General features: G+C 52.2%; 2 protein-coding genes across 2 annotated transcripts; both read left to right on the forward strand.

The window, feature by feature from the left end:
* The first annotated feature begins 389 nt into the window (after positions 1-389).
* thoc6 (THO complex 6) lies at positions 390-10,904 on the forward strand. The gene is made up of 13 exons (XM_069188460.1): positions 390-548; positions 2,668-2,759; positions 4,499-4,563; positions 5,727-5,830; positions 5,963-6,000; positions 6,615-6,663; positions 6,756-6,827; positions 7,463-7,565; positions 8,726-8,775; positions 8,982-9,044; positions 9,864-9,974; positions 10,518-10,646; positions 10,756-10,904. Exons 1-13 carry the CDS (start codon positions 534-536, stop codon positions 10,834-10,836), a joined length of 972 nt encoding a protein of 323 aa, XP_069044561.1. The 5' UTR covers positions 390-533; the 3' UTR covers positions 10,837-10,904.
* A 2,255-nt stretch (positions 10,905-13,159) lies between these two features.
* LOC138238287 (ras-related protein Rab-35) lies at positions 13,160-22,580 on the forward strand. The gene is made up of 7 exons (XM_069188466.1): positions 13,160-13,898; positions 17,113-17,858; positions 18,350-18,400; positions 18,580-18,703; positions 19,877-20,001; positions 20,155-20,279; positions 20,442-22,580. The coding sequence occupies exons 2-7, from the start codon at positions 17,798-17,800 to the stop codon at positions 20,571-20,573; spliced, it is 618 nt and encodes a 205-aa protein (XP_069044567.1). The 5' UTR covers positions 13,160-13,898; positions 17,113-17,797; the 3' UTR covers positions 20,574-22,580.
* The last annotated feature ends 637 nt before the right edge of the window (positions 22,581-23,217 follow it).

A 23,217-nucleotide genomic window follows, 5' to 3' on the forward strand; every position in this document is an offset into this window, starting at 1 on the left:
TTTGTGTAAAAAAAAGTATTGAAATTGACAGACAATAACCAAAAACATTTGTGTCAATTGATCATTACAGATTCATCACCTCAGCATTACGAATCTTGGAGATCCTGTATCATGGAAAATGTCAAATAAAGATACATCACCAGATCACATCTATATCGTTATATAAACAAAATGAATTCATGCACCTATATCCTGTCTGTTCAAAAAATGTGACTGCGCCAACCGCAACAAGGGTTGTGCCAATCTCTTGCAGCTACAGGGAGAGTAGTTTCTTATCCTGTGCATGCATGCGTGTTTTTTTTTGTTAGCGGAAAGGGAACAACGGTCGCGTTTCAAAGCCGTGAAACTACAATTCCCGTCATGCCACGAAAGCGGGGGGGGGGGTCCTGTGACGTCACTGCCCTGCGCCGCCCGTGTCCCTTTCCGAGAGGGAGAGTGTTGGGCTGTGCAGACCTGGGGCTGACGAGTCTGGCTTGTGTGCAAGTTTCACTTTTCTCGCCAGATTGGACGCCGCGTCTAAAACAAGAGGAAACATGGGACCGGTCGAGGTGATGGCCCGTCCTTTTCGTGTCTCTGTGTGTATGAAGCGCGCTCTCACGTTGCGTGTGTCGCAGGATTTCGGGGGTGCCTTTGTGTAAAAGCCCCGGGGGATGTAGCACAGGACATTTTCAGTTCTAGAAAAAAATATTTCCAGTATGTAATCCGGTCTCTGGGGCTTTTACACAAACAGGGGTTACTGTCTGAGCCTTTGTGTTCAGAAGTAACGGCGCGACAGCAGCCGGGGGCTCCGAGCTGGAGGTGCCGTGTTTTATCCGAGTTTCTGTTTTCCACCCGTGTCTCCGGACATAAATCCACAGCCTCTCCCCAAAACACCAACACACAGCCCCGTTGATGGAGGGTGGTCGACTTCTAGGGTCGTGACAAACCCCACGGGAGAGTGTCCCGTGTTTTATAACCCACAGTGTGGCAGCTCCCCTCTGAACGTGTCCACGGTGTAGCGCCCTTCTCTTTCCTCTTTTCTTACTGTGGTCCACAACGTTAATAGTCAGATTAGACCAGAGCACTCCTGTGCTCTTCCTGACTTTATTTCAGTCCTGATCCAGGAGGAACACTGTGTCTCCTGGTCTTCACTCCAGCCTGGGCTCTTACTGACTTTTACTGCTAAGGTCAAACAGACTGCTGAAGTCAAACTCCCCTATTACACTACCTCTTTTGCTGGTTTCAGTCTTGAATTTGGGTTTGTGAAGTCTGGTGTTCCTCAGGGCTCGATACTGGGTCCCCTCCTCTTCAGCATTTACCTGTTCCCACTTGGTCAGCTATTGAGATCACACGGTGTAAACAATCACTGGTACGCCGATGATGCATAAATCTGTATCCATGATAAACCTGGCACTGAAGTGACTGTCTCTGTACTGTCTAATTGCATCTCTGACATAACATCCTGGATTTTCTTAATTGAAACAGTGACAGACCTGTAGTCATGCTTCTCTGCACCTCCCTTCAACAGTGTACTGTGCAGCCAGTGCAGTGACCCTAACTGCAGGAAGGCCCTTGAATTTGTGCGCTGGAATTTCAGTCTAAACCGGAGAACGTGGTGGTGATATTTGATCCAGGCTTGGCGTTTGACCCACACGTGCAACATATTGTAAAACAAATCTCATTCTTCCACCAAGTATTGCCAGGCTACGGTCCAATGTTCCTGATAACTGTTGCTGAAAACTTGGCCAGGACTTTTTTTTATGTTTCTTTCAAATTGATCACTGCAACGCCTTCCTTGCTGGGGTATCTAAACCCACACTGAACAGACTCCAGTCTGTTCAGAATTCGACAGGCCAGATCCTGTCCAGGTCTAGTGCAAGTGATCCCATTACTCCTGTCCTGGAGTCCCTGCACTGGCTTCCTATCGGGTTTCGTGTCCATCTCAAAATCCCCATGCTCACCTTTGAGGCTCTGCATGGCTTGGCACCTCAGTAGCTGTCCGACTTATTTTCCTGCTCGCCACCTCACAACCAGACCATTTGCTCGTCTAACTCTGGTCTCCTGTCCTCAAGCTTGTCTGTTATTGAGAGGGGCTCACTGTCTGTTCCCACAGTCTGCAGATGACAGGGCCTTCTCGAAGCAGATTATTCTTATCTTTATTATATTGTCACAATGTTGTGTGATGTTTTGGTGTTATACTGTGTCATTGTGCATTGTTGTGACACAGGGTTGTGTTGATGTGTTGAGTTACACTGTCATTGTGCTGTGCTGTGACACAGGGTTGTGTTGTTGTGTTGCGTCACACCGTGTCTTTCAGCTGTGTTGTGATACAGGGTTCTGTTGGATCACACTGTGTCTTTCAGCTGTGTTGTGATACAGGGTTGTGTTGATGTGCCGAGTTACATTGTAATGGTGCTGTTACACAGGGGTGTTTTTGAGCAGTGTTGTGACAGAGGGCTGTGTTGCTGTGTTGTGTTACACTGTCATTGTGCTGTGTTGCATCACACTGTGTTTTTGAGCAGTGTTGTGACACAGGGCTGTGTTGCTGTGTTGTGTTACACTGTCATTGTGCTGTGTTGTGTCACACTGTGTTTTTGAGCAGTGTTGTGACACAGGGCTGTGTTGCTGTGTTGTGTTACACTGTCATTGTGCTGTGCTGTGACCCAGGGTTGTGTTGTTGTGTTGCAGCTCCTGCACATGTCCGTCTTCTCTCAGAGCTTCTCGCCTTGCAGTCGGTTCCTCGCGGCTGGAAACAACTACGGCGAGATCGCCATCTTCAGGTGAGACAGGGAACTGCGGTGCCCTCTGCTCCCGCTGTCTCCTAGTCTCTGCTCCTCTCACTAACCTGACCTGCTCCCACTGTGTCTCCTAGTCTCTGCTCCTCTCTCACAAACCCCTCTCGCTCCCACTGTGTCTCCTAGTCTCTGCTCCTCTCTCACAAACCCCTCTCGCTCCCGCTGTGTCTCCTAGTCTCTGTTCCTCTCTCGCTAACCTGACCCACTCCCGCTGTGTCTCCTAGTCTCTGCGCCTCTCAATACCTGACCTGCTCCCACTGTCTCCTAGTCTCTGCGCCTCTCACTAACCTGACCTGCGCCCACTGTGTCTCCTAGTCTCTGCGCCTCTCACTAACCTGACCTGCTCCCACTGTGTCTCCTAGTCTCTGCGCCTCTCACTAACCTGTCCCGCTCCCACTGTGTCTCCTAGTCTCTGCTCCTCTCTCGCTAACCCCTCTCTCTCCTGCTGTGTCTCCTAGTCTCTGCGCCTCTCGCTAACCTGACCTGCTCCCACTGTGTCTCCTAGTCTCTGCGCCTCTCACTAACCTGACCTGCTCCCACTGTGTCTCCTAGTCTCTGCTCCTCTCACTAACCTGACCTGCTCCCACTGTGTCTCCTAGTCTCTGCGCCTCTCGCTAACCCCCCATGCTCCCGCTGTGTCTCCTAGTCTCTGCTCCTCTCTCGCTAACCTGTCCCGCTCCCACTGTGTCTCCTAGTCTCTGCTCCTCTCTCGCTAACCTGTCCCGCTCCCGCTGTGTCTCCTAGTCTCTGCTCCTCTCTCGCTAACCTGTCCCGCTCCCGCTGTGTCTCCTAGTCTCTGCTCCTCTCTCGCTAACCTGTCCCGCTCCCACTGTGTCTCCTAGTCTCTGCTCCTCTCTCGCTAACCTGTCCCGCTCCCACTGTGTCTCCTAGTCTCTGCTCCTCTCTCGCTAACCTGTCCCGCTCCCACTGTGTCTCCTAGTCTCTGCTCCTCTCTCGCTAACCTGTCCCGCTCCCACTGTGTCTCCTAGTCTCTGCTCCTCTCTCGCTAACCTGTCCCGCTCCCACTGTGTCTCCTAGTCTCTGCTCCTCTCTCGCTAACCTGTCCCGCTCCCACTGTGTCTCCTAGTCTCTGCTCCTCTCTCGCTAACCTGTCCCGCTCCCACTGTGTCTCCTAGTCTCTGCTCCTCTCTCGCTAACCTGTCCCGCTCCCACTGTGTCTCCTAGTCTCTGCTCCTCTCTCGCTAACCTGTCCCGCTCCCACTGTGTCTCCTAGTCTCTGCTCCTCTCTCGCTAACCTGTCCCGCTCCCACTGTGTCTCCTAGTCTCTGCTCCTCTCTCGCTAACCTGTCCCGCTCCCACTGTGTCTCCTAGTCTCTGCTCCTCTCTCGCTAACCTGTCCCGCTCCCACTGTGTCTCCTAGTCTCTGCTCCTCTCTCGCTAACCTGTCCCGCTCCCACTGTGTCTCCTAGTCTCTGCTCCTCTCTCGCTAACCTGTCCCGCTCCCACTGTGTCTCCTAGTCTCTGCTCCTCTCTCGCTAACCTGTCCCGCTCCCACTGTGTCTCCTAGTCTCTGCTCCTCTCTCGCTAACCTGTCCCGCTCCCACTGTGTCTCCTAGTCTCTGCTCCTCTCTCGCTAACCTGTCCCGCTCCCACTGTGTCTCCTAGTCTCTGCTCCTCTCTCGCTAACCTGTCCCGCTCCCGCTGTGTCTCCTAGTCTCTGCTCCTCTCTCGCTAACCTGTCCCGCTCCCGCTGTGTCTCCTAGTCTCTGCTCCGCTCTCAGCCCTGAGGCCACGGAGTCCAGCCAGAGGCCCATCCTCACCTTTAAAGGTAGGCCCTGCGCCAGCCTGACACATCGGGACTGTCGCCTGTGACAGATGTGCCCTGATCCGCCAGGAATCACAGGACTGTCTCGTCGTGAGGAGGAGACGGCTGTCCCAGTGTGTGTCTGTGTGCCTGTGTGCCTGTGTGCCTGTGTGCCTGTGTGCCTGTGTGCCTGTGTGCCTGTGTGCCTGTGTGTCTGTGTGTCTGTGTGCCTGTGTGCCTGTGTGCCTGTGTGTCTGTGTGCCTGTGTGTCTGTGTGCCTGTGTGCCTGTGTGCCTGTGTGCCTGTGTGCCTGTGTGTGTCTGTGTGTCTGTGTGTCTGTGTGTCTGTGTGTCTGTGTGTCTGTGTGCCTGTGTGTGTCTGTGTGTCTGTGTGTCTGTGTGTCTGTGTGCCTGTGTGCCTGTGTGCCTGTGTGCCTGTGTGCCTGTGTGCCTGTGTGCCTGTGTGTGCCTGTGTGTGCCTGTGTGCCTGTGTGTCTGTGTGTCTGTGTGTCTGTGTGTCTGTGTGTCTGTGTGCCTGTGTGTGTCTGTGTGCCTGTGTGTGCCTGTGTGTGCCTGTGTGCCTGTGTGTGCCTGTGTGTGCCTGTGTGTGCCTGTGTGTGCCTGTGTGTGCCTGTGTGTGCCTGTGTGTCTGTGTGCCTGTGTGCCTGTGTGCCTGTGTGTGCCTGTGTGCCTGTGTGTGCCTGTGTGCCTGTGTGTCTGTGTGTCTGTGTGTCTGTGTGTCTGTGTGCCTGTGTGTCTGTGTGCCTGTGTGTGCCTGTGTGTCTGTGTGTCTGTGTGTCTGTGTGTGAGTGTGTGAGTGTGTGAGTGTGTGAGTGTGTGAGTGTGTGAGTGTGTGCCTGTGTGTGCCTGTGTGTGCCTGTGTGTGCCTGTGTGTGTCTGTGTGTCTGTGTGTCTGTGTGTCTGTGTGTCTGTGTGTGAGTCTGAGCTGCTCTGTGATGATATGGCAGACCGTGCAGTGAAGGAAAATATTGAGATATATACATATTAGGTGTTGTTATATTGTCATATTGGTGCTGTATCATGACATATAGTGCAGTTACGTGACAGATGTGCCGTGCTGTGTGATGGTATCAATTATCTTGATACATACATTGCCGTGCTGTATTGCTGGTGTATTGTCCGTGGTGCATGGTGACTCGTGGTGCTCAGCTCTCTCGTCTCCTCCAGCTCACGAGGGGCCCGTGTTCAGCCTGCTCTCCACCGACTCGCAGCTGCTGAGCGCCGGGAATGGAGAGATTTCCGCCTGGAACTGGAGCGAGCTGGTGAACAAGGTGAGGGGGCAGCGATCGGGGTGGGGGGGCATCTTAATTAGAGCCCACAACCCTCCCGTTCCGGGGCCGGGCCCTGACCACAGAAGGAGCCGTTTTTTTGACCTGTCTCCCCTCTTGTCTTTGTCCGCCCAGGGCAATAAGGCAGTGTGGACCCGCAGGCCGGAGTACAAGTAAGGCTCTCTCTCGTTCTGTGCTCATCTGTCTCTCTGTTGTGTTCCTCCTCGTGGGCCATCTGCACCTTTAATTGATGTGAGAGTCCTCTCTGTGTAAAGAACAGCCTCCTGTCCTGACTGGGGTGTCTCACCCAGCTGTGTCCTGAGAGAAGCCAGGGTATCGGCTTGTATTATTATTATTGAGAGACAGGCTCACTGTTCCTCAGGCTGGGACAGGAGATCACACACTGTATTATTATTATTGAGAGACAGGCTCACTGTCTGTTCCTCAGGCTGGGACAGGAGATCACACACTGTATTATTATTATTGAGAGACAGGCTCACTGTCTGTTCCTCAGGCTGGGACAGGAGATCACACACTGTATTATTATTATTGAGAGACAGGCTCACTGTCTGTTCCTCAGGCTGGGACAGGAGATCACACACTGTATTATTATTGAGAGACAGGCTCACTGTCTGTTCCTCAGGCTGGGACATGGGATGACAGCTTGGATGAGTTTCCTTCCCCAGTGGGATTGGAAGCAGCTCAGATCCTGACAGGAGTGGGAATTCTGTAATTCTGTGGAGGTGTTTTTGCCTAATCCCGGTCTCTCCCTCTCTCTCCCGGGCAGGAGCAGCCTGGAGATCCCGGAGATCAACGCGATGGTCATTAACCCTAGAGTGAGCAAATTGTCCGAATGATCAGGAACGCCGTCTCTAGGCTGTGCTTGAGACGTGTGGAGCCATCGATCAGCCCCGCCTCTGTCTTGCAGGATAACTCCCTGTTGGTCGGCGGGGGCGACAACAACATCCACATCATGGATCTGGAGTCAGGGGCCTTCAAGGTGAGAGAGTACCGGCAGATAGGATAGACAGGTGAGATACCTGTGTGAGCAGGTTAGACAGACAGGTGAGGTACCTGTGTGAACAGGTTAGACAGACAGGTGAGATACCTGTGTGGACAGGTTAGACAGACAGGTGAGATACCTGTGTGGACAGGTTAGATAGACAGGTGAGGTACCTGTGTGAGCAGGTTAGACAGACAGGTGAGGTACCTGTGTGAACAGGTTAGACAGACAGGTGAGATACCTGTGTGGACAGGTTAGACAGACAGGTGAGATACCTGTGTGGACAGGTTAGATAGACAGGTGAGGTACCTGTGTGAGCAGGTTGGACAGACAGGTGAGGTACCTGTGTGGACAGGTTAGATAGACAGGTGAGATACCTGTGTGGACAGGTTAGACAGACAGGTGAGGTACCTGTGTGAGCAGGTTAGACAGACAGGTGAGATACCTGTGTGGACAGGTTAGACAGACAGGTGAGGTACCTGTGTGGACAGGTTAGACAGACAGGTGAGATACCTGTGTGAGCAGGTTGGACAGACAGGTGAGATGTCTGTGTGTATAGGTCAGACAGACAGGTGAGATGTCTGTGTACAGGTTAGACAGGTGTCTGATAGGTGTGTGTACCTGTGTTTCAGATGGTGATGCAGGGTCACACTGACTACATCCACTGTCTCAGTCTGAGAGAGAGGGAGGGAGAGGTCCTTTCTGGCGGTGAAGACGGCTCAGTCAGGGTGTGGGGTGAGACTGGCGCGTGAGGGGTGAGACTGGCGCAGTGTGGGGTGAGACTGGCGCAGTGTGGGGTGGTATTGTCACAGTGTGGGGTGAGACTGGTGTGGTGTGGGGTGGTATTGTCACAGTGTGGGGTGAGACTGGCATGGTGTGGGGTGGTATTGTCACAGTGAGGGGTGAGACTGGTGTGGTGTGGGGTGAGACTGGCGCAGTGAAGGGTGAGACTGGCGTGGTGTGGGGTGGTATTGTCACAGTGTGGGGTGAGACTGGCGTGGTGTGGGGTGGTATTGTCACAGTGAGGGGTGAGACTGGCGTGGTGTGGGGTGGTATTGTCACAGTGAGGGGTGAGACTGGCGCGGTGTGGGGTGAGACTGGCGCAGTGAAGGGTGAGACTGGCGTGGTGTGGGGTGGTATTGTCACAGTGTGGAGTGAGACTGGCGTGGTGTGGGGTGGTATTGTCACAGTGTGGGGTGAGACTGGCGTGGTGTGGGGTGGTATTGTCACAGTGTGGGGTGAGACTGGCGTGGTGTGGGGTGAGACTGACGCGGTGTGGGGTGGTATTGTCACAGTCTGGGGTGAGACTGGCGTGGTGTGGGGTGAGACTGGCGTGGTGTGGGGTGGTATTGTCACAGTGTGGGGTGAGACTGGCGTGGTGTGGGGTGGTATTGTCACAGTGAGGGGTGAGACTGACGCGGTGTGGGGTGGTATTGTCACAGTCTGGGGTGAGACTGGCGTGGTGTGGGGTGAGACTGGCGTGGTGTGGGGTGGTATTGTCACAGTGTGGGGTGAGACTGGCGTGGTGTGGGGTGGTATTGTCACAGTGTGGAGTGAGACTGGCGTGGTGTGGGGTGGTATTGTCACAGTGAGGGGTGAGACTGGCGTGGTGTGGGGTGGTATTGTCACAGTGTGGGGTGAGACTGGCGTGGTGTGGGGTGGTATTGTCACAGTGAGGGGTGAGACTGGCGTGGTGTGGGGTGAGACTGGCGTGGTGTGGGGTGGTATTGTCACAGTGTGGGGTGAGACTGGCGTGGTGTGGGGTGGTATTGTCACAGTGTGGAGTGAGACTGGCGTGGTGTGGGGTGGTATTGTCACAGTGAGGGGTGAGACTGGCGTGGTGTGGGGTGGTATTCGTCCTGCCTGAGCGCAGTGCCTGTGTTCTGTCTTGACAGACCCGCGGTCGGGCAGCAGTGTGCACTGCATCGAGGTCTACAAGTACGAGGTGAGCTGGCGGCAGCGCAGAGGGCGAGGGCAGGGCCTGTACCCGGGCTCGTAGTGTCCAGCTGGGCCGAGGTCCAGGCACAGGGGTCTCTTCTCTGACCAGGGCAGTGGCAGCTGCTTGATAGGTTATTGTGCTTAGTTTTCATCACGAATGTTTAAATGGTATATGTGTTCGCCTGTCCCGCTCTGATGATGTCATCCACACAGGACTGCGCCAGACCGCAGTACGGGAAGTGGATCAGCTGTCTGACGACAGACTCTGATTGGATGGTAAGCATATGTAGAGGGAGAGACGGATTTGATTGGATTGTAACAGGGGTGGGAAAAGGCTGCTTGTAATTGGATGGTATGTGGTAGTGGGTGGAACATTGATCTTTGATTGGTTGGAGGAACGGATACCAATGCGAAAATGTCCAAGACCTTCTAGCAGATGTACTGGAGTGTCCAGTCAGTGTGTCTGTATTAACCCCTCTCTCTCTCAGTGGAGTGTTAATGTACTGGAGTGTCCAGTCAGTGTGTCTGTATTAACCCCTCTCTCTCTCAGTGCAGTGTTAATGTACTGTAGAGTCCAGTCAGTGTGTCTGTATTAACCCCTCTCTCTCAGTGCAGTGTTAATGTACTGGAGTGTCCAGTCAGTGTGTCTGTATTAACCCCTCTCTCTCAGTGCAGTGTTAATGTACTGGAGTGTCCAGTCAGTGTGTCTATTAACCCTTCCCTCTCAGTGCAGTGTTAATGTACTGGAGTGTCCAGTCAGTGTGTCTGTATTAACCCCTCTCTCAGTGCAGTGTTAATGTACTGGAGTGTCCAGTCAGTGTGTCTGTATTAACCCCTCTCTCTCTCAGTGCAGTGTTAATGTACTGGAGTGTCCAGTCAGTGTGTCTGTATTAACCCCTCTCTCTCAGTGCAGTGTTAATGTACTGGAGTGTCCAGTCAGTGTGTCTGTATTAACCCCTCTCTCTCTCAGTGCAGTGTTAATGTACTGGAGTGTCCAGTCAGTGTGTCTGTATGAACCCCTCTCTCTCTCAGTGCAGTGTTAATGTACTGGAGTGTCCAGTCAGTGTGTCTGTATTAACCCCTCTCTCTGTACAGCTGTGTGGGGGAGGCCCTTCTCTGTCTCTCTGGCACCTGCGCTCCATCACTCCCACCACTGTCTTCCCCCTGTCTGGATGCCAGAGAGATGCAGCCTTCTACCAGGACCTGGTGAGAGAGGGGACTGGGAGAGGGAGGGAGACTGGGAGAGGAAGGAGGCTGGGAGAGGGAGGGAGACTGGGAGAGGGAGGAGACTGGGAGAGGAAAGAGGCTGGGAGAGGGAGGGAGATGGAGAGGGAGGAGACTGGGAGAGGGAGGGAGGCTGGGAGAGGGAGGAGACTGGGACAGGGAGAGGGAGGGAGGCTGGGAGAGGGAGGAGACTGGGAGAGGGAGGGAGACTGGGAAAGGGAGGGAGGGAGGCTGGGAGAGGGAGGGATGATAAAAGGGGAGAGAGGGAGGAAGAGGAGGGAGAGGGTGTCCAGGAGATGTGTGAAGAAGAGTCAGGTGTTGACGAGGGTGCTGACCCACGGAGGCTCTCGGACTCTGCGTCTCAAATGCGCCTCAGTACAGACCTCTACACTACACAGCTCATCCAGAACATCCTCCTGTCCGTGCAGCACAGGGAACATGCTTTCCTCCGCCCGAGTGTGTGTGTGTGTGTTCCTCTGTTCAGGCGTCTGCCTGACCTGCGTCCCCCCCTCCCTCTCCCGGCAGATCCTGTCTGTGGGCGACAGCGCCTTCCTGTCTCACTGCCAGCTCAACGGGGAGCCCCGCGCCCACATTCCCTGCACCCCCCAGAGCCTGTACACCCTGGGTCTGAACACGCGCTCCTCCGAGCACCGGGTCGGTACCTGTGTTTCTCGCCTGTTCGTGGGTCCTGCAGGGCGGGTTTCCTGTCCAGCCGACGCAGGAAGGAGCTCTGGACTCAAGGTGTTTCTGCCTGTGTTTCCAGGTGCTGACAGTAGGGGGCAGCAGTGGGCAGATCGATGTCTTCACCAACTTCAGCTACAGAGCTTTCTCCTTGTCCTTCTGACGCGTGACGCTGGCGTGCGGACTGCTTCTTTCTATGCTGTTTTTGTAAAAATAAAGGCTTTTATAGAACCCTGTGGCTGACAGTTTTATTTTGATCCGTGTATATGCCGTCTCGGAATCCGGGCGTGATATTTTCGAGGATGATGAACGTCTGATTGTGGTTTGTTCCTTCCTGGAAGTGATCCGGTTTACAAGGAGCAAAAGCCTGTATCTGCAAGTGCTCACAAGCCACGGAGGTGTATCCTTGGACTCTTTTAAAGGTGTGGTTTGCATCGAGAGAGGGGTCGTCAATGTATGATGTACTGCTCTGGTACATTAACACTGCACTGAGAGAGGGGGTTAATACAGACACACTGACTGGACACTCCAGTACATTAACACTGCACTGAGAGAGAGGGGTTAATACAGACACACTGACTGGACACTCCAGTACATTAACACTGCACTGAGAGAGGGGGTTAATACAGACACACTGACTGGACACTCCAGTACATTAACACTGCACTGAGAGAGAGAGGGGTTAATACAGACACACTGACTGGACACTCCAGTACATTGACACTGCACTGAGAGAGAGGGGTTAATACAGACACACTGACTGGACACTCCAGTACATTAACACTGCACTGAGAGAGAGGGGTTAATACAGACACACTGACTGGACACTCCAGTACATTAACACTGCACTGAGAGAGAGGGGTTAATACAGACACACTGACTGGACACTCCAGTACATTAACACTGCACTGAGAGAGAGGGGTTAATACAGATACACTGACTGGACACTCCAGTACATTAACACTGCACTGAGAGAGAGAGGGGTTAATACAGACACACTGACTGACACTCCAGTACATTAACACTGCACTGAGAGAGAGAGAGGGGTTAATACAGACACACTGAATGGACACTCCAGTACATTAAGAGGTGTTAGTGGGGTGGAAGAGGTGTTAGTGGGGCCAGCAGGGGGCGCTCACCCTGCGGTCCATGTGGGTCCTGATGCCCCAGTATAGTGACGGGGACACTATACTGTAAACAGGCGCCGTCCTTCGGATGAGACGTAAAACCGAGGTCCTGACTCTCTGTGGTCATTAAAAATCCCAGGGCGCTTCTCGAAAAGAGTAGGGGTGTAACCCCGGTGTCCTGGCCAAATTTCCCCCCCTGGCTTTTACCCCATCATGGCCTCCTAATAATCCCCATCTATGAATTGGCTACATTACTCTGCTCTCCTCCCCACTGATAGCTGATGTGTGGTGAGCGTTCTGGCGCACTATGGCTGCCGTCGCATCATCCAGGTGGATGCTGCACATTGGTGGTGGTGGAGGGGAGACCCCATTACCTGTAAAGCGCTTTGAGTGGAGTGTCCAGAAAAGCGCTATATAAGTGTAAGCAATTATTATTATTATTATTATTATTAACACTGCACTGAGAGGGAGAGGGGTTAATACAGACACACTGACTGGACACTCCAGTACATTAACACTGCACTGAGAGAGAGGGGTTAATACAGACACACTGACTGGACACTCCAGTACATTAACACTGCACTGAGAGAGAGGGGTTAATACAGACACACTGACTGGACACTCCAGTACATTAACACTGCACTGAGAGAGAGAGGGGTTAATACAGACACACTGACTGGACACTCCAGTGCATTAACACTACACTGAGAGAGGGGGGTTAATACAGACACACTGGACACTGCAGTACATTAACACTGCACTGAGAGAGAGGGGGGTTAATACAGACACACTGACTGGACACTCCAGTACATTAACACTGCACTGAGAGAGAGGGGTTAATACAGACACACTGACTGGACACTCCAGTACATAAACACTGCACTGAGAGAGAGAGGGGTTAATACAGACACACTGACTGGACACTCCAGTACATTAACACTGCACTGAGAGAGAGAGGGGTTAATACAGACACACTGACTGGACACTCCAGTACATTAACACTGCACTGAGAGAGAGGGGTTAATACAGACACACTGACTGGACACTCCAGTACATAAACACTGCACTGAGAGAGAGAGGGGTTAATACAGACACACTGACTGGACACTCCAGTACATTAACACTGCACTGAGAGAGAGGGGTTAATACAGACACACTGGACACTCCAGTACATTAACACTGCACTGAGAGAGAGGGGTTAATACAGACACACTGACTGGACACTACAGTACATTAACACTGCACTGAGAGAGAGGGGGGTTAATACAGACACACTGGACACTCCAGTACATTAACACTGCACTGAGAGAGAGGGGTTAATAGACACACTGACTGGACACTATTTACATTAACTTCACTCGGAGACAGATCGGGCGCCGCGGTGAGGCGATATTGCCTGTAGGACGCCGACGGTCCTAATCCGTTTCTCTAACAGCGCAGGTAGATTGCGTTTTCTTTCCGATACCTTTTTTAAATAAATAGTTACAGTTATGAATGACAGGATTCCGGTGTGTTGGATCGAAAATACTAACGCGAAATAAGTCGCACTGCTACAGTGGATTTTGAAGAAGCCGGGGAAACGTCAGGACTTTCAAAACACGGTTTCTGAAAATAACTGAGCGTTATCAAGTCCCAGTAAGCAGACGGAGTCCCGAAACGCGCGTAGGAGAGGAATTTGTGTTGGAGAGTCGACGCTGGGGAAAGAAAAAAAAAAGAAAGAGAAGAAAAATCCTGAAGGAGTGGCCTGAGCCCTTCCAGAGAACAACAGGAATTGAATGGGAGAGAGGAGGGGAGACGGGGAGACAGAGAGGAAAGGAAGTGCAAGAGGAGCCCAGTGACAAGCGTGGCCTAAGGCGGCGGCCGCCGAGCAGCTGTGTCATTCCCAGACCCCGCTCTTTCCTAAGCCGACTCCCCCGGGGTGGAGGCGGCCGGACGCGGGCCGGGAGAGAAGAGGACTTGGGGTGGGGGGCTTGCGCCGTCCCGGAGCTGGAAGCCAGTTTGTGTCTGCCCGTCTGCATATAAGCCGCAGCGACCCTTCGGGAGCCGGATTACGACTCGTGTCTCGGGGCTGCTGTCTGAAGTATTTTCGGCAGTTCGGGTAAGTAGTTTCCGACTCCATGAGTTAGAAAGTTGTTACCGACGGTGAAACGGTGTTTGTTCCGGGGACTCGTCCGCCCTCGGGACTGAAGCCGGCTGTTACAAGAACATGTTTTTTTTTTTTTTGGTCTTCGCCTGGTTTCTCGACAGCGAAAGCTTTTTGCTCGTTTGTTTGAGGTGTGTGTGTGTGTGTTTTTAATTTCACGCCTAGTGTTAGGCGACACAGCAGCCTAGAGTAACCGAGCGAGTTGCACTGCTGCAGAAAGCGGCGATTTCAGATGTGGAGAGGCTGGGCGAGGGAGATAAGACTGGCTGGTGGTTGAAGACGAGGGGAGCTCTCGAAGAGAAACTCACTCGTCCCTCTGTCGGCTTCTGGTGGCTGTGGGCTCCCTGCGGGACATGTTTGTGTGTGGACACCCCCCCTTTTTTTCTCCTCTTACAAAAACAAAAAAGTGCTTTTCCACCACCTGCTCTTGTGTTTAGGCTTGGCGTGTTTTTGCCCACTCTGGTGCGGGTCTCTCTCCCCCTCTCGGGACCGGGAGCTGGTCTTATTTCCGAGGCGAGTCCTCGGTGGCCGCGACCTGCCCAGCCGGTCTCCCCGGGCTGTCATTCCGGCTCCGGGCCGAGAGATACAACACCTGACACCACACACCGCCCCCGCTCACTTTCTCCTCCTGCCGCTCCTTCCGTGCCCCGCCTGGCCTCCCCCTCCTCCTCTCTCCGTGCCCGTGTTGTTGTCTGTGTGTGTCGTGAGTGGTGTGTGTCTGCGGGTCTGTGCTGGCCAGGAGCCCCGCGAACAGGACGTCCACTCGCTTCCGGCAGAGAGCGGGGGAGAGACAGCGCTGGACGTCCTGTTATCACGCCGCCCTCCGCTCTAGGAACAGTGCAGCGCACAGACTGACAACGATAAATATACCCGGACACTTCTATAGCGCTCTTCACAGGTCAGGGGGATCCCCTCCACCCCCACCAGTGTGTCCCCCCACCTGGATGAAGCTCCAGTCTGCTCACACACAGCAGCTCTCAGTTGGGAGGAGAGCAGAGTGATGGAGCCGGTTCAGAGAGGGGGGTTATTAGGAGGCCATGATGGGTAAAGACCAGGGGGAAATTTGGCCAGGACACCAGGTTGACACCCCTACTCTTTTCGAGAGACGCCCTGGGATTTTTAATGACCACAAAGAGTCAGGACCTCGGTTTTACGTCTCATCTGAAGGATGGCGCCTGTTTACAGTAGAGTGTCCCCGTCACTATACTGGGGCATCAGGACCCCCACAGACCGCAGGGTGAGTGTACCCTACTGGTCCCACTAACACCTCTCCCAGCAGCAGCCTCAGCCCTCCCAGGAGTCTGCCTGTATACAGGGTGATACAGCTGCTGGCTTCTTTCTGCCTGTTGTCCGAGCCACACTGTCCCCCTCAGTCCTGCCACATGTAGAGGTGTGCAGGTCACCTGGCCTCGGCGTGTCTGAGCACAGCTGTCAGGTGGTATCGAGAGGGAGAACGTTGGTGTGCTAAGTGTGCAGTGCTCAGTAGTGTGCTGAAGTGTGTGTGTTTCTACGCTTTGTTCAGAAGGGTGCTGAGCCGTGTCTGTGTGATGTTCAGTAGCCTGCTGAGGTGCACAGTCCTGAGGTGCTCGGTGTTCAGTAGTGTGTTGAGCTCTGCGTGTTTGTACGGAGTGCTGAGGTGCGCAGTGTTCTGTAACATACTGAGATGTGCATTTGTACACAGTCCTGAGGTGTGCAGCTTTCAGTAGTGTGCTGAGGTGTGTGTTTGTTTTCGGCACTCGGGAGGGCGGGGTCCGGTAGCGTGCTCAGGTGCGCAGTGTTCAGGAAGTCTGAGAAGCTGTCTGGCAGTGCAGGAAGGTGTCTCTCGGGCTGTTTGCTCACTGGGTGGGGTCCGGGAGTCACAGCGAGGCAGGGCTGGAGCACACAGAGAGAGAGAAGCGTCTGTGTACTGCTCTCTCTCTCTCTGTGGAACTGGGCTCTGACAAGGGCGCAGTCTCCAGCAATCCCAATTGAAATGTGAATTGATTCGAACACCCGGTGAGCAGGAGAGACTGAAGGAGAGCAGAAAGAAAAGATGCGTTTAGTGACACTGCTGTCACAGAAAGAGGTCACAACCTCCTACAAGATGCAAAGACACTGACACACTGAGCTGTGAGGTAGTTAACATCCACCACTCTCTCAGTGCAGTGTTAATTGTACTGGAGTGTCCAGTCAGTGTGTCTGTATTAACCCCTCTCTCTCTCAGTGCAGTGTTAATGTACTGGAGTGTCCAGTCAATGTGTCTGTATTAACCCCTCTCTCTCAGTGCGGTGTTAATGTACTGGAGTGTCCAGTCAGTGTGTCTGTATTAACCCCTCTCTCTCAGTGCAGTGTTAATGTACTGGAGTGTCCAGTCAGTGTGTCTGTATTAACCCCTCTCTCTCTCAGTGCAGTGTTAATGTACTGGAGTGTCCAGTCAATGTGTCTGTATTAACCCCTCTCTCTCAGTGCGGTTTTAATGTACTGGAGTGTCCAGTCAGTGTGTCTGTATTAACCCCTCTCTCTCAGTGCAGTGTTAATGTACTGGAGTGTCCAGTCAGTGTGTCTGTACTAACCCCTCTCTCTCAGTGCAGTGTTAATGTACTGGAGTGTCCAGTCAGTGTGTCTGTATTAACCCCTCTCTCTCTCAGTGCAGTGTTAATGTACTGGAGTGTCCAGTCAGTGTGTCAGTATTAACCCCTCTCTCTCAGTGCAGTGTTAATGTACTGGAGTGTCCAGTCAGTGTGTCAGTATTAACCCCTCTCTCTCAGTGCAGTGTTAATGTACTGGAGTGTCCAGTCAGTGTATCTATTAACCCCTCTCTCTCTCTCAGTGCAGTGTTAATGTACTGGAGTGTCCAGTCACTGTGTCTGTATTAACCCCTCAGTGCAGTGTTAATGTACTGGAGTGTCCAGTCAGTGTGTCTGTATTAACCCCTCAGTGCAGTGTTAATGTACTGGAGTGTCCAGTCAGTGTGTCTGTATTAACCCCTCTCTCTCTCAGTGCAGTGTTAATGTACTGGAGTGTCCAGTCAGTGTGTCAGTATTAACCCCTCTCTCTCAGTGCAGTGTTAATGTACTGGAGTGTCCAGTCAGTGTGTCTGTATTAACCCCTCTCTCAGTGCAGTGTTAATGTACTGGAGTGTCCAGTCAGTGTGTCTGTATGAACCCCTCTCTCTCTCTCAGTGTTTCAGAGCTGGACAGAGGAGAGGCAGTGTCGGACACAGTAAGAGAGGGACAGAAGCTCGGTGTGCCTCAGAGAGGGAGGAAGGAGAGATCCGAAGGTGGAGCTCTGAGCCGGATGTGTGGCGGGAGAGAGTGAAGCTCTGGGAGAGGAGTGGACACAGGAGGACTCTCCTCTCTCCGTCCCTGTCCGTCTCTCCCCCTCCAGAGAGGGGATTTTGGAGGAGCCGGCCCGTGCTCGGCGATGTACGGCGCCTGACGGGGCGGTGGTGTTTCTCTGCGATCGGCGGCGGTCCGGGGAAGGGGCTCCCCGAGGGGGTGTGGGATCTGTAGGGGGCCGGGGGCGTGCCCGGGCCGAGACCATGGTTACCCCGAGAAACGGGGACCCCAGCGCGCCGAGCCGTCGCGGATCCTCCTGCGTCCCCCTCCGGGCGGCTGGGAAGTTCTAGCCAGTCGGACCTGGGAATCCTTCCGAACTGATCCCGGAGCGCTTGGATCCGTTGGTCGTTTTTTCTAAAACTGTTTCATATTTATTTCGGTTGTTTTGTGGATTGCTTTTTTTTTTTGGCGTGGGGACTGTTTGTTTGTTTTTTTTCCCTCTTTTCCTGCTGCGCCGTTCGTTGTCCCCAGCGCTCTCCGATTCTCGGGAATCTGAGCGTGCGTTTGGGAATTCGCTTCTTCTTCTCCCGGAACGCCATGGGAATGGCAGGCAAAGACTACCACCACCTCTTCAAGCTGCTCATCATCGGAGACTCCAGTGAGTGAGGAGAGGAGCTGGCCTGTTCTGTCGCACGCACTCACGCACTCACGCACTCACTCACGCGCACATTCGCTCTCTCGCACTCACGCTCACCCGCTCGCACTCGCTCTCATACTCACTCGCACTCGCTCTCATACTCACTCGCACTCGCTCTCATACTCACTCGCACTCGCTCTCATACTCACTCGCACTCGCTCTCATACTCACTCGCACTCGCTCTCATACTCACTCGCACTCGCTCTCATACGCACTCGCACTCTCGCACTCGCTCTCATACTCACACTCTCGCACTCGCTCTCATACTCACACTCTCGCACTCGCTCTCATACTCACTCACACTCTCGCACTCGCTCTCATACTCACTCGCGCTCTCGCTCGCGCTCTCGGACTCGCACTCACACACACTCTCTTGCACTCGCACTCACACAACTGAATGTCATTAACCCCCTTCTCTCTCTCTCTCTCTCTCTCTCTCTCTCTCTCTGCAGATGTAGGGAAGAGCAGTCTGCTGCTCAGGTTTGCAGACAACACCTTCTCAGGTAAGTCTGTGTGATGGGGCGGTGCTGGACCTGTCCCTCTCCGTGAAGTGTCTCTCTCTAGTGTCTTTCTGTCTGTCCCTCAGTCAGAGTGCCTCATAGGATAGGTCAGGGGGATCTGTGTGTCGGATTGCTTGTTAGATTGGTGTCTGACCTGGGGGGGTGGGTCTGTGTGTCACCAGGCAGTTACATCACCACTATCGGGGTTGACTTCAAGATCCGGACAGTGGAGATGGACGGCGAGAGGGTGAAGCTACAGATCTGGGACACGGCTGGACAAGAGAGGTTCAGGACCATCACCTCCACGTCAGTAATAATAATAAACTTTATTTTATATAGCGCCTTTAAAGGTGGCTTCTTAAGGCGCTTCACAGAATGAGAACAACAATAAATAAAAAGAATACACAATTACAATATACAGAGGAGACCGTGGATGGTGGTACTAGGAAAAGCAGAGGGGTGAAGAATGGAACAGTTCAGTAAAGGCTTTTCTGAAGAAGAAGGTTTTGAGTCTGGATTTGAAGGAGTTTAGAGAAGGTGACTCTCTGATATCCTTGGGGAGAGAGTTCCAGAGCTTGGGGGCATAACAGGAGAAGGCCCTGTCACCCATACAATGTAGACGGGCTTGGGGGACAGATAGGAGAGCAGAATTTGAAGTGCGGAGGTTGCGAGGTGGGGAGTAGGGCGATAAAAGTTCAGACAGGTGCTGAGGTGCCAAGCCATGCAGAGCCTTATAGGTGAGCATGAGGATTTTAAAGTCCACACGGAATTTGACCGGAAGCCAGTGCAAGGACTTCAGGATAGGAGTAATGTGATCATTTGCACTAGACCTGGTCAGGATTCTGGCTGCTGAGTTTTGGACATACTGCAGTTTGTTCAGAGTAGATTTAAATACTCCAGGGAGTAGAGCATTACAGTAGTCAATTCGAGAGAACACAAATGTGTTGATCAGCTTTTCAGCCACAGTTAGTGATAGCATAGGGTGTAGTCTTGCAATATTTCTAAGGTGACACAAATGATGTTTTGACAGTATGCTGCGCACATGTGTGTCGAATGTTAAGCCAGAATTGAATATACCAGGACTGCTTTTACGAAGTTGATGGGGGGTGCCAATAAGCATGACTTCAGTCTTGTCACAGTTTAGATTAAGGAAATTTTGAGTCATCCAAGTTTATATATCAGAGATGCAATTAGATAGAATAGAGACAGCCACATCAGTGTCAGGTTTGGTATGGATGTAGATTTGAATAGCATCAGAAAAGAGATAATAAATCATCATTGAGATCATGTGATCTTAGTAGCTGACCCAACTGAGAACATTTAACTGCTGAAGAGTAGGGGACCCAGTATCGAGCCCTGGGGAACCCCAGACTTCACTAGACCAGTTTCAGTACCGCTCCGCTCTGCGGTCTCGTCCGTTTCGTTTCTCATGCCCTGCAGCTCGCGAGTCACTGTGAATCGCGCTCTGATTATCGACAGGTACTACAGAAACACTCACGGCGTGATCATCGTCTACGACGTCACCAACCCAGAGTCCTTTGTCAACGTCAAGCGCTGGCTGCACGAGATCGGCCAGAACTGTGACAACGTCTGCAAGATCCTAGGTCAGTCTGTCCGTCGGTGTCTGCAAGACACGGGCTCTGCAAGATGTGTGTCTGCAAGACAGTAGCTCACTCTTTCTCTCCGGGGCCGTGAGGCTGGGAGACGAGACGTGTCCAAACCCCTGTCCCCTCTCTCTCTCTTTCTCTCTCTCTCAGTGGGAAATAAGAACGACGACCCCTCCAGGAAGATGGTGGACTCCCACGATGCTCAGCGGTTCAGCGAGTCGATGGGGGTGAGGCTCTTCGAGACGAGCGCCAAGGAGAACATCAATGTGGAGGAGGTGAGAGACGGAGGGTGACGGCGGCGTGAATACTGACTGGCGTCCCGTCCCGGGTGTACCCCGCCTTGTGCCCCGTGCTTGCCAGGACGGGGGGGGACCCGGCAGGGGACGAAGCGGACGGGTGGACGTTAATGCATGAATGTTTTGGATGTTCTGTGCCAGATGTTCATGGCCTTCACGCGGATGGTCCTGCGAGCCAAGAAGGCCTCCCAGGCCAGACTGAACGAGAGACAGGGCGACCTGGTCAACATCAACACCAAGCCACAGCGCAAGAAGAAACAGAAGTGCTGCTGAGAGAGGGAGAGGACTGGCTGGACACTGTACATTAACACTGCACTGAGAGAGAGGGGTTAATACAGACACACTGACTGGACACTCCAGTACATTAACACTGCACTGAGAGAGGGGTTAATACAGACACACTGACTGGACACTCCAGTACATTAACACTGCACTGAGAGAGAGGGGTTAATACAGACACACTGACTGGACACTCCAGTACATTAACACTGCACTGAGAGAGAGGGGTTCATACAGACACACTGACTGGACACTCCAGTACATTAACACTGCACTGAGAGAGAGAGGGGTTAATACAGACACACTGACTGGACACTCCAGTACATTAACACTGCACTGAGAGAGAGAGGGGTTAATACAGACACACTGACTGGACACTCCAGTACATTAACACTGCACTGAGAGAGGGGTTAATACAGACACACTGACTGGACACTCCAGTACATTAACACTGCACTGAGAGAGAGGGGTTAATACAGACACACTGACTGGACACTCCAGTACATTAACACTGCACTGAGAGAGAGGGGTTAATACAGACACACTGACTGGACACTCCAGTACATTAACACTGCACTGAGAGAGAGGGGTTCATACAGACACACTGACTGGACACTCCAGTACATTAACACTGCACTGAGAGAGAGGGGTTCATACAGACACACTGACTGGACACTCCAGTACATTAACACTGCACTGAGAGAGAGGGGTTAATACAGACACACTGACTGGACACTCCAGTACATTAACACTGCACTGAGAGAGAGAGGGGTTAATACAGACACACTGACTGGACACTCCAGTACATTAACACTGCACTGAGAGAGAGGGGTTAATACAGACACACTGACTGGACACTACAGTACATTAACACTGCACTGAGAGAGAGGGGTTCATACAGACACACTGACTGGGCACTCCAGTACATTAACACTGCACTGAGAGAGAGAGGGGTTAATACACACACACTGACTGGACACTCCAGTACATTAACACTGCACTGAGAGAGAGGGGTTAATACAGACACACTGACTGGGCACTCCAGTACATTAACACTGCACTGAGAGAGAGGGGTTAATACAGACACACTGACTGTACACTCTTGTAGGTTAACACTGCACAGAAAGAAAGGGAGAGATTGCAACTGATCCACTGAGAGCAATACACAATGTAGAGATGACAGGTGCCCGGTGCGTCTCTTTTCTTTCTTCACGTTTAACTGCTTCTTTCTTTTGGAGATGTCATTTATTATATTTTTAAAAGGTTTTTATATTATTATTGAATCTGACAATTACACTTTTTACTACAAGTTTAAACCTCTGGTTTACATCATTTGGCTCAGATAATCCCTCAGTAATAAACACACAACAGGACAGGAGACGCAGAGAGATCACAGAGAATCCCTCAGTAATAAACACACACAACAGGACAGGAGACACAGTGAGAGAGAGGAGATCACAGAGAATCCCTCAGTAATAAACACACACAACAGGACAGGAGACGGTGAGAGAGGAGATCACAGAGAATCCCTCAGTAATAAACACACACAACAGGACAGGAGACACAGTGAGAGAGAGGAGATCACAGAGAATCCCTCAGTAATAAACACACAACAGGACAGGAGACACAGTGAGAGAGAGGAGATCACAGAGAATCCCTCAGTAATAAACACACACAACAGGACAGGAGACAGAGAGAGGAGCTCACAGAGTAATAAACACAAAAGAACAGACACTGAGTGATAATAACTGGAACTGAGCAGTATGATGTAAACTAGTGACCTTTAACTTGCCTTCTACTGTTTAACTGGAAAATAATCAATTTACAGCAATAAGTTATTAACTGCTTAAGAACGAAGCCAACTAACATCAACAGATTGATTAAAAAGGCATTTTTTCCTGTTAAAAAGTTTACCTGCTAAACTATGAGGAATGTTTTTGTTTTCATTATTTTTTTAAATGAATAAATGAGAGAATGAATAAATATGGTTAATAACTCTGAGCAGTTATTCTGTTTTGTACTTGTTCATCTGAGGGGCTGAGCTGAGCCAGTTACTGTCTTCATGAGTCCAGACTCACAGTGACCTTTAACCCCTGACTGAAGACACTAGAGCCCCTGATAATCAGGACCAGTAGGAGGATGCAGCATATTCTTAATATCTTTACACTTATATAGCTCTTTTCTGGACTCTCCACTCAGAGCTCTTCACAGGTAATGGGGATCCCCTCCACCTCCACCAGTGTGTCCCCCCACCTGGATGAAGCTCCAGTCTGCTCACACACAGCAGCTCTCAGTGGGGAGGAGAGCAGAGTGATGGAGCCAGTTCAGAGAGGGGGGTAATTAGGAGGCCATGATGGGTAAAGACCAGGGGGAAATTTGGCCAGGACACCGGGGTGACACCCCTACTCTTTTCGAGAGACGCCCTGGGATTTTTAATGAGCACAGAGAGTCAGGACCTCGGTTTTACGTCTCATCCGAAGGACGACGCCCTTTTACAGTAGAGTGTCCCCGTCACTATACTGGGGCATTAGGACCCACACAGACCGCAGGGTGAGCGCCCACTACTGGCCCCACTACCACCACTTCCAGCAGCAGCCTCAGCTTTCCCAGGAGTCTCCCCTCCAGGTACTGGCCAGGC

This window comes from Lepisosteus oculatus, chromosome 4 (genome assembly GCF_040954835.1).
Source record: "Lepisosteus oculatus isolate fLepOcu1 chromosome 4, fLepOcu1.hap2, whole genome shotgun sequence".
In the NCBI taxonomy this organism is placed as follows: domain Eukaryota; kingdom Metazoa; phylum Chordata; class Actinopteri; order Semionotiformes; family Lepisosteidae; genus Lepisosteus; species Lepisosteus oculatus.

Coding starts and splice junctions, on each gene's coding strand:
- LOC138238287 (XM_069188466.1), top strand. CDS start 17,798: ATGGGAATGGCAGGCAAAGACTACCACCACCTCTTCAAGCTGCTCATC. Junction 17,859..18,349: donor GCTCATCATCGGAGACTCCA/GTGAGTGAGGAG, acceptor CTCTCTCTGCAG/ATGTAGGGAAGAGCAGTCTG. Junction 18,704..19,876: donor TTCAGGACCATCACCTCCAC/GTCAGTAATAAT, acceptor GATTATCGACAG/GTACTACAGAAACACTCACG.
- thoc6 (XM_069188460.1), top strand. Junction 2,760..4,498: donor GGCGAGATCGCCATCTTCAG/GTGAGACAGGGA, acceptor TGTGTCTCCTAG/TCTCTGCTCCGCTCTCAGCC. Junction 6,001..6,614: donor ACCCGCAGGCCGGAGTACAA/GTAAGGCTCTCT, acceptor TCTCCCGGGCAG/GAGCAGCCTGGAGATCCCGG.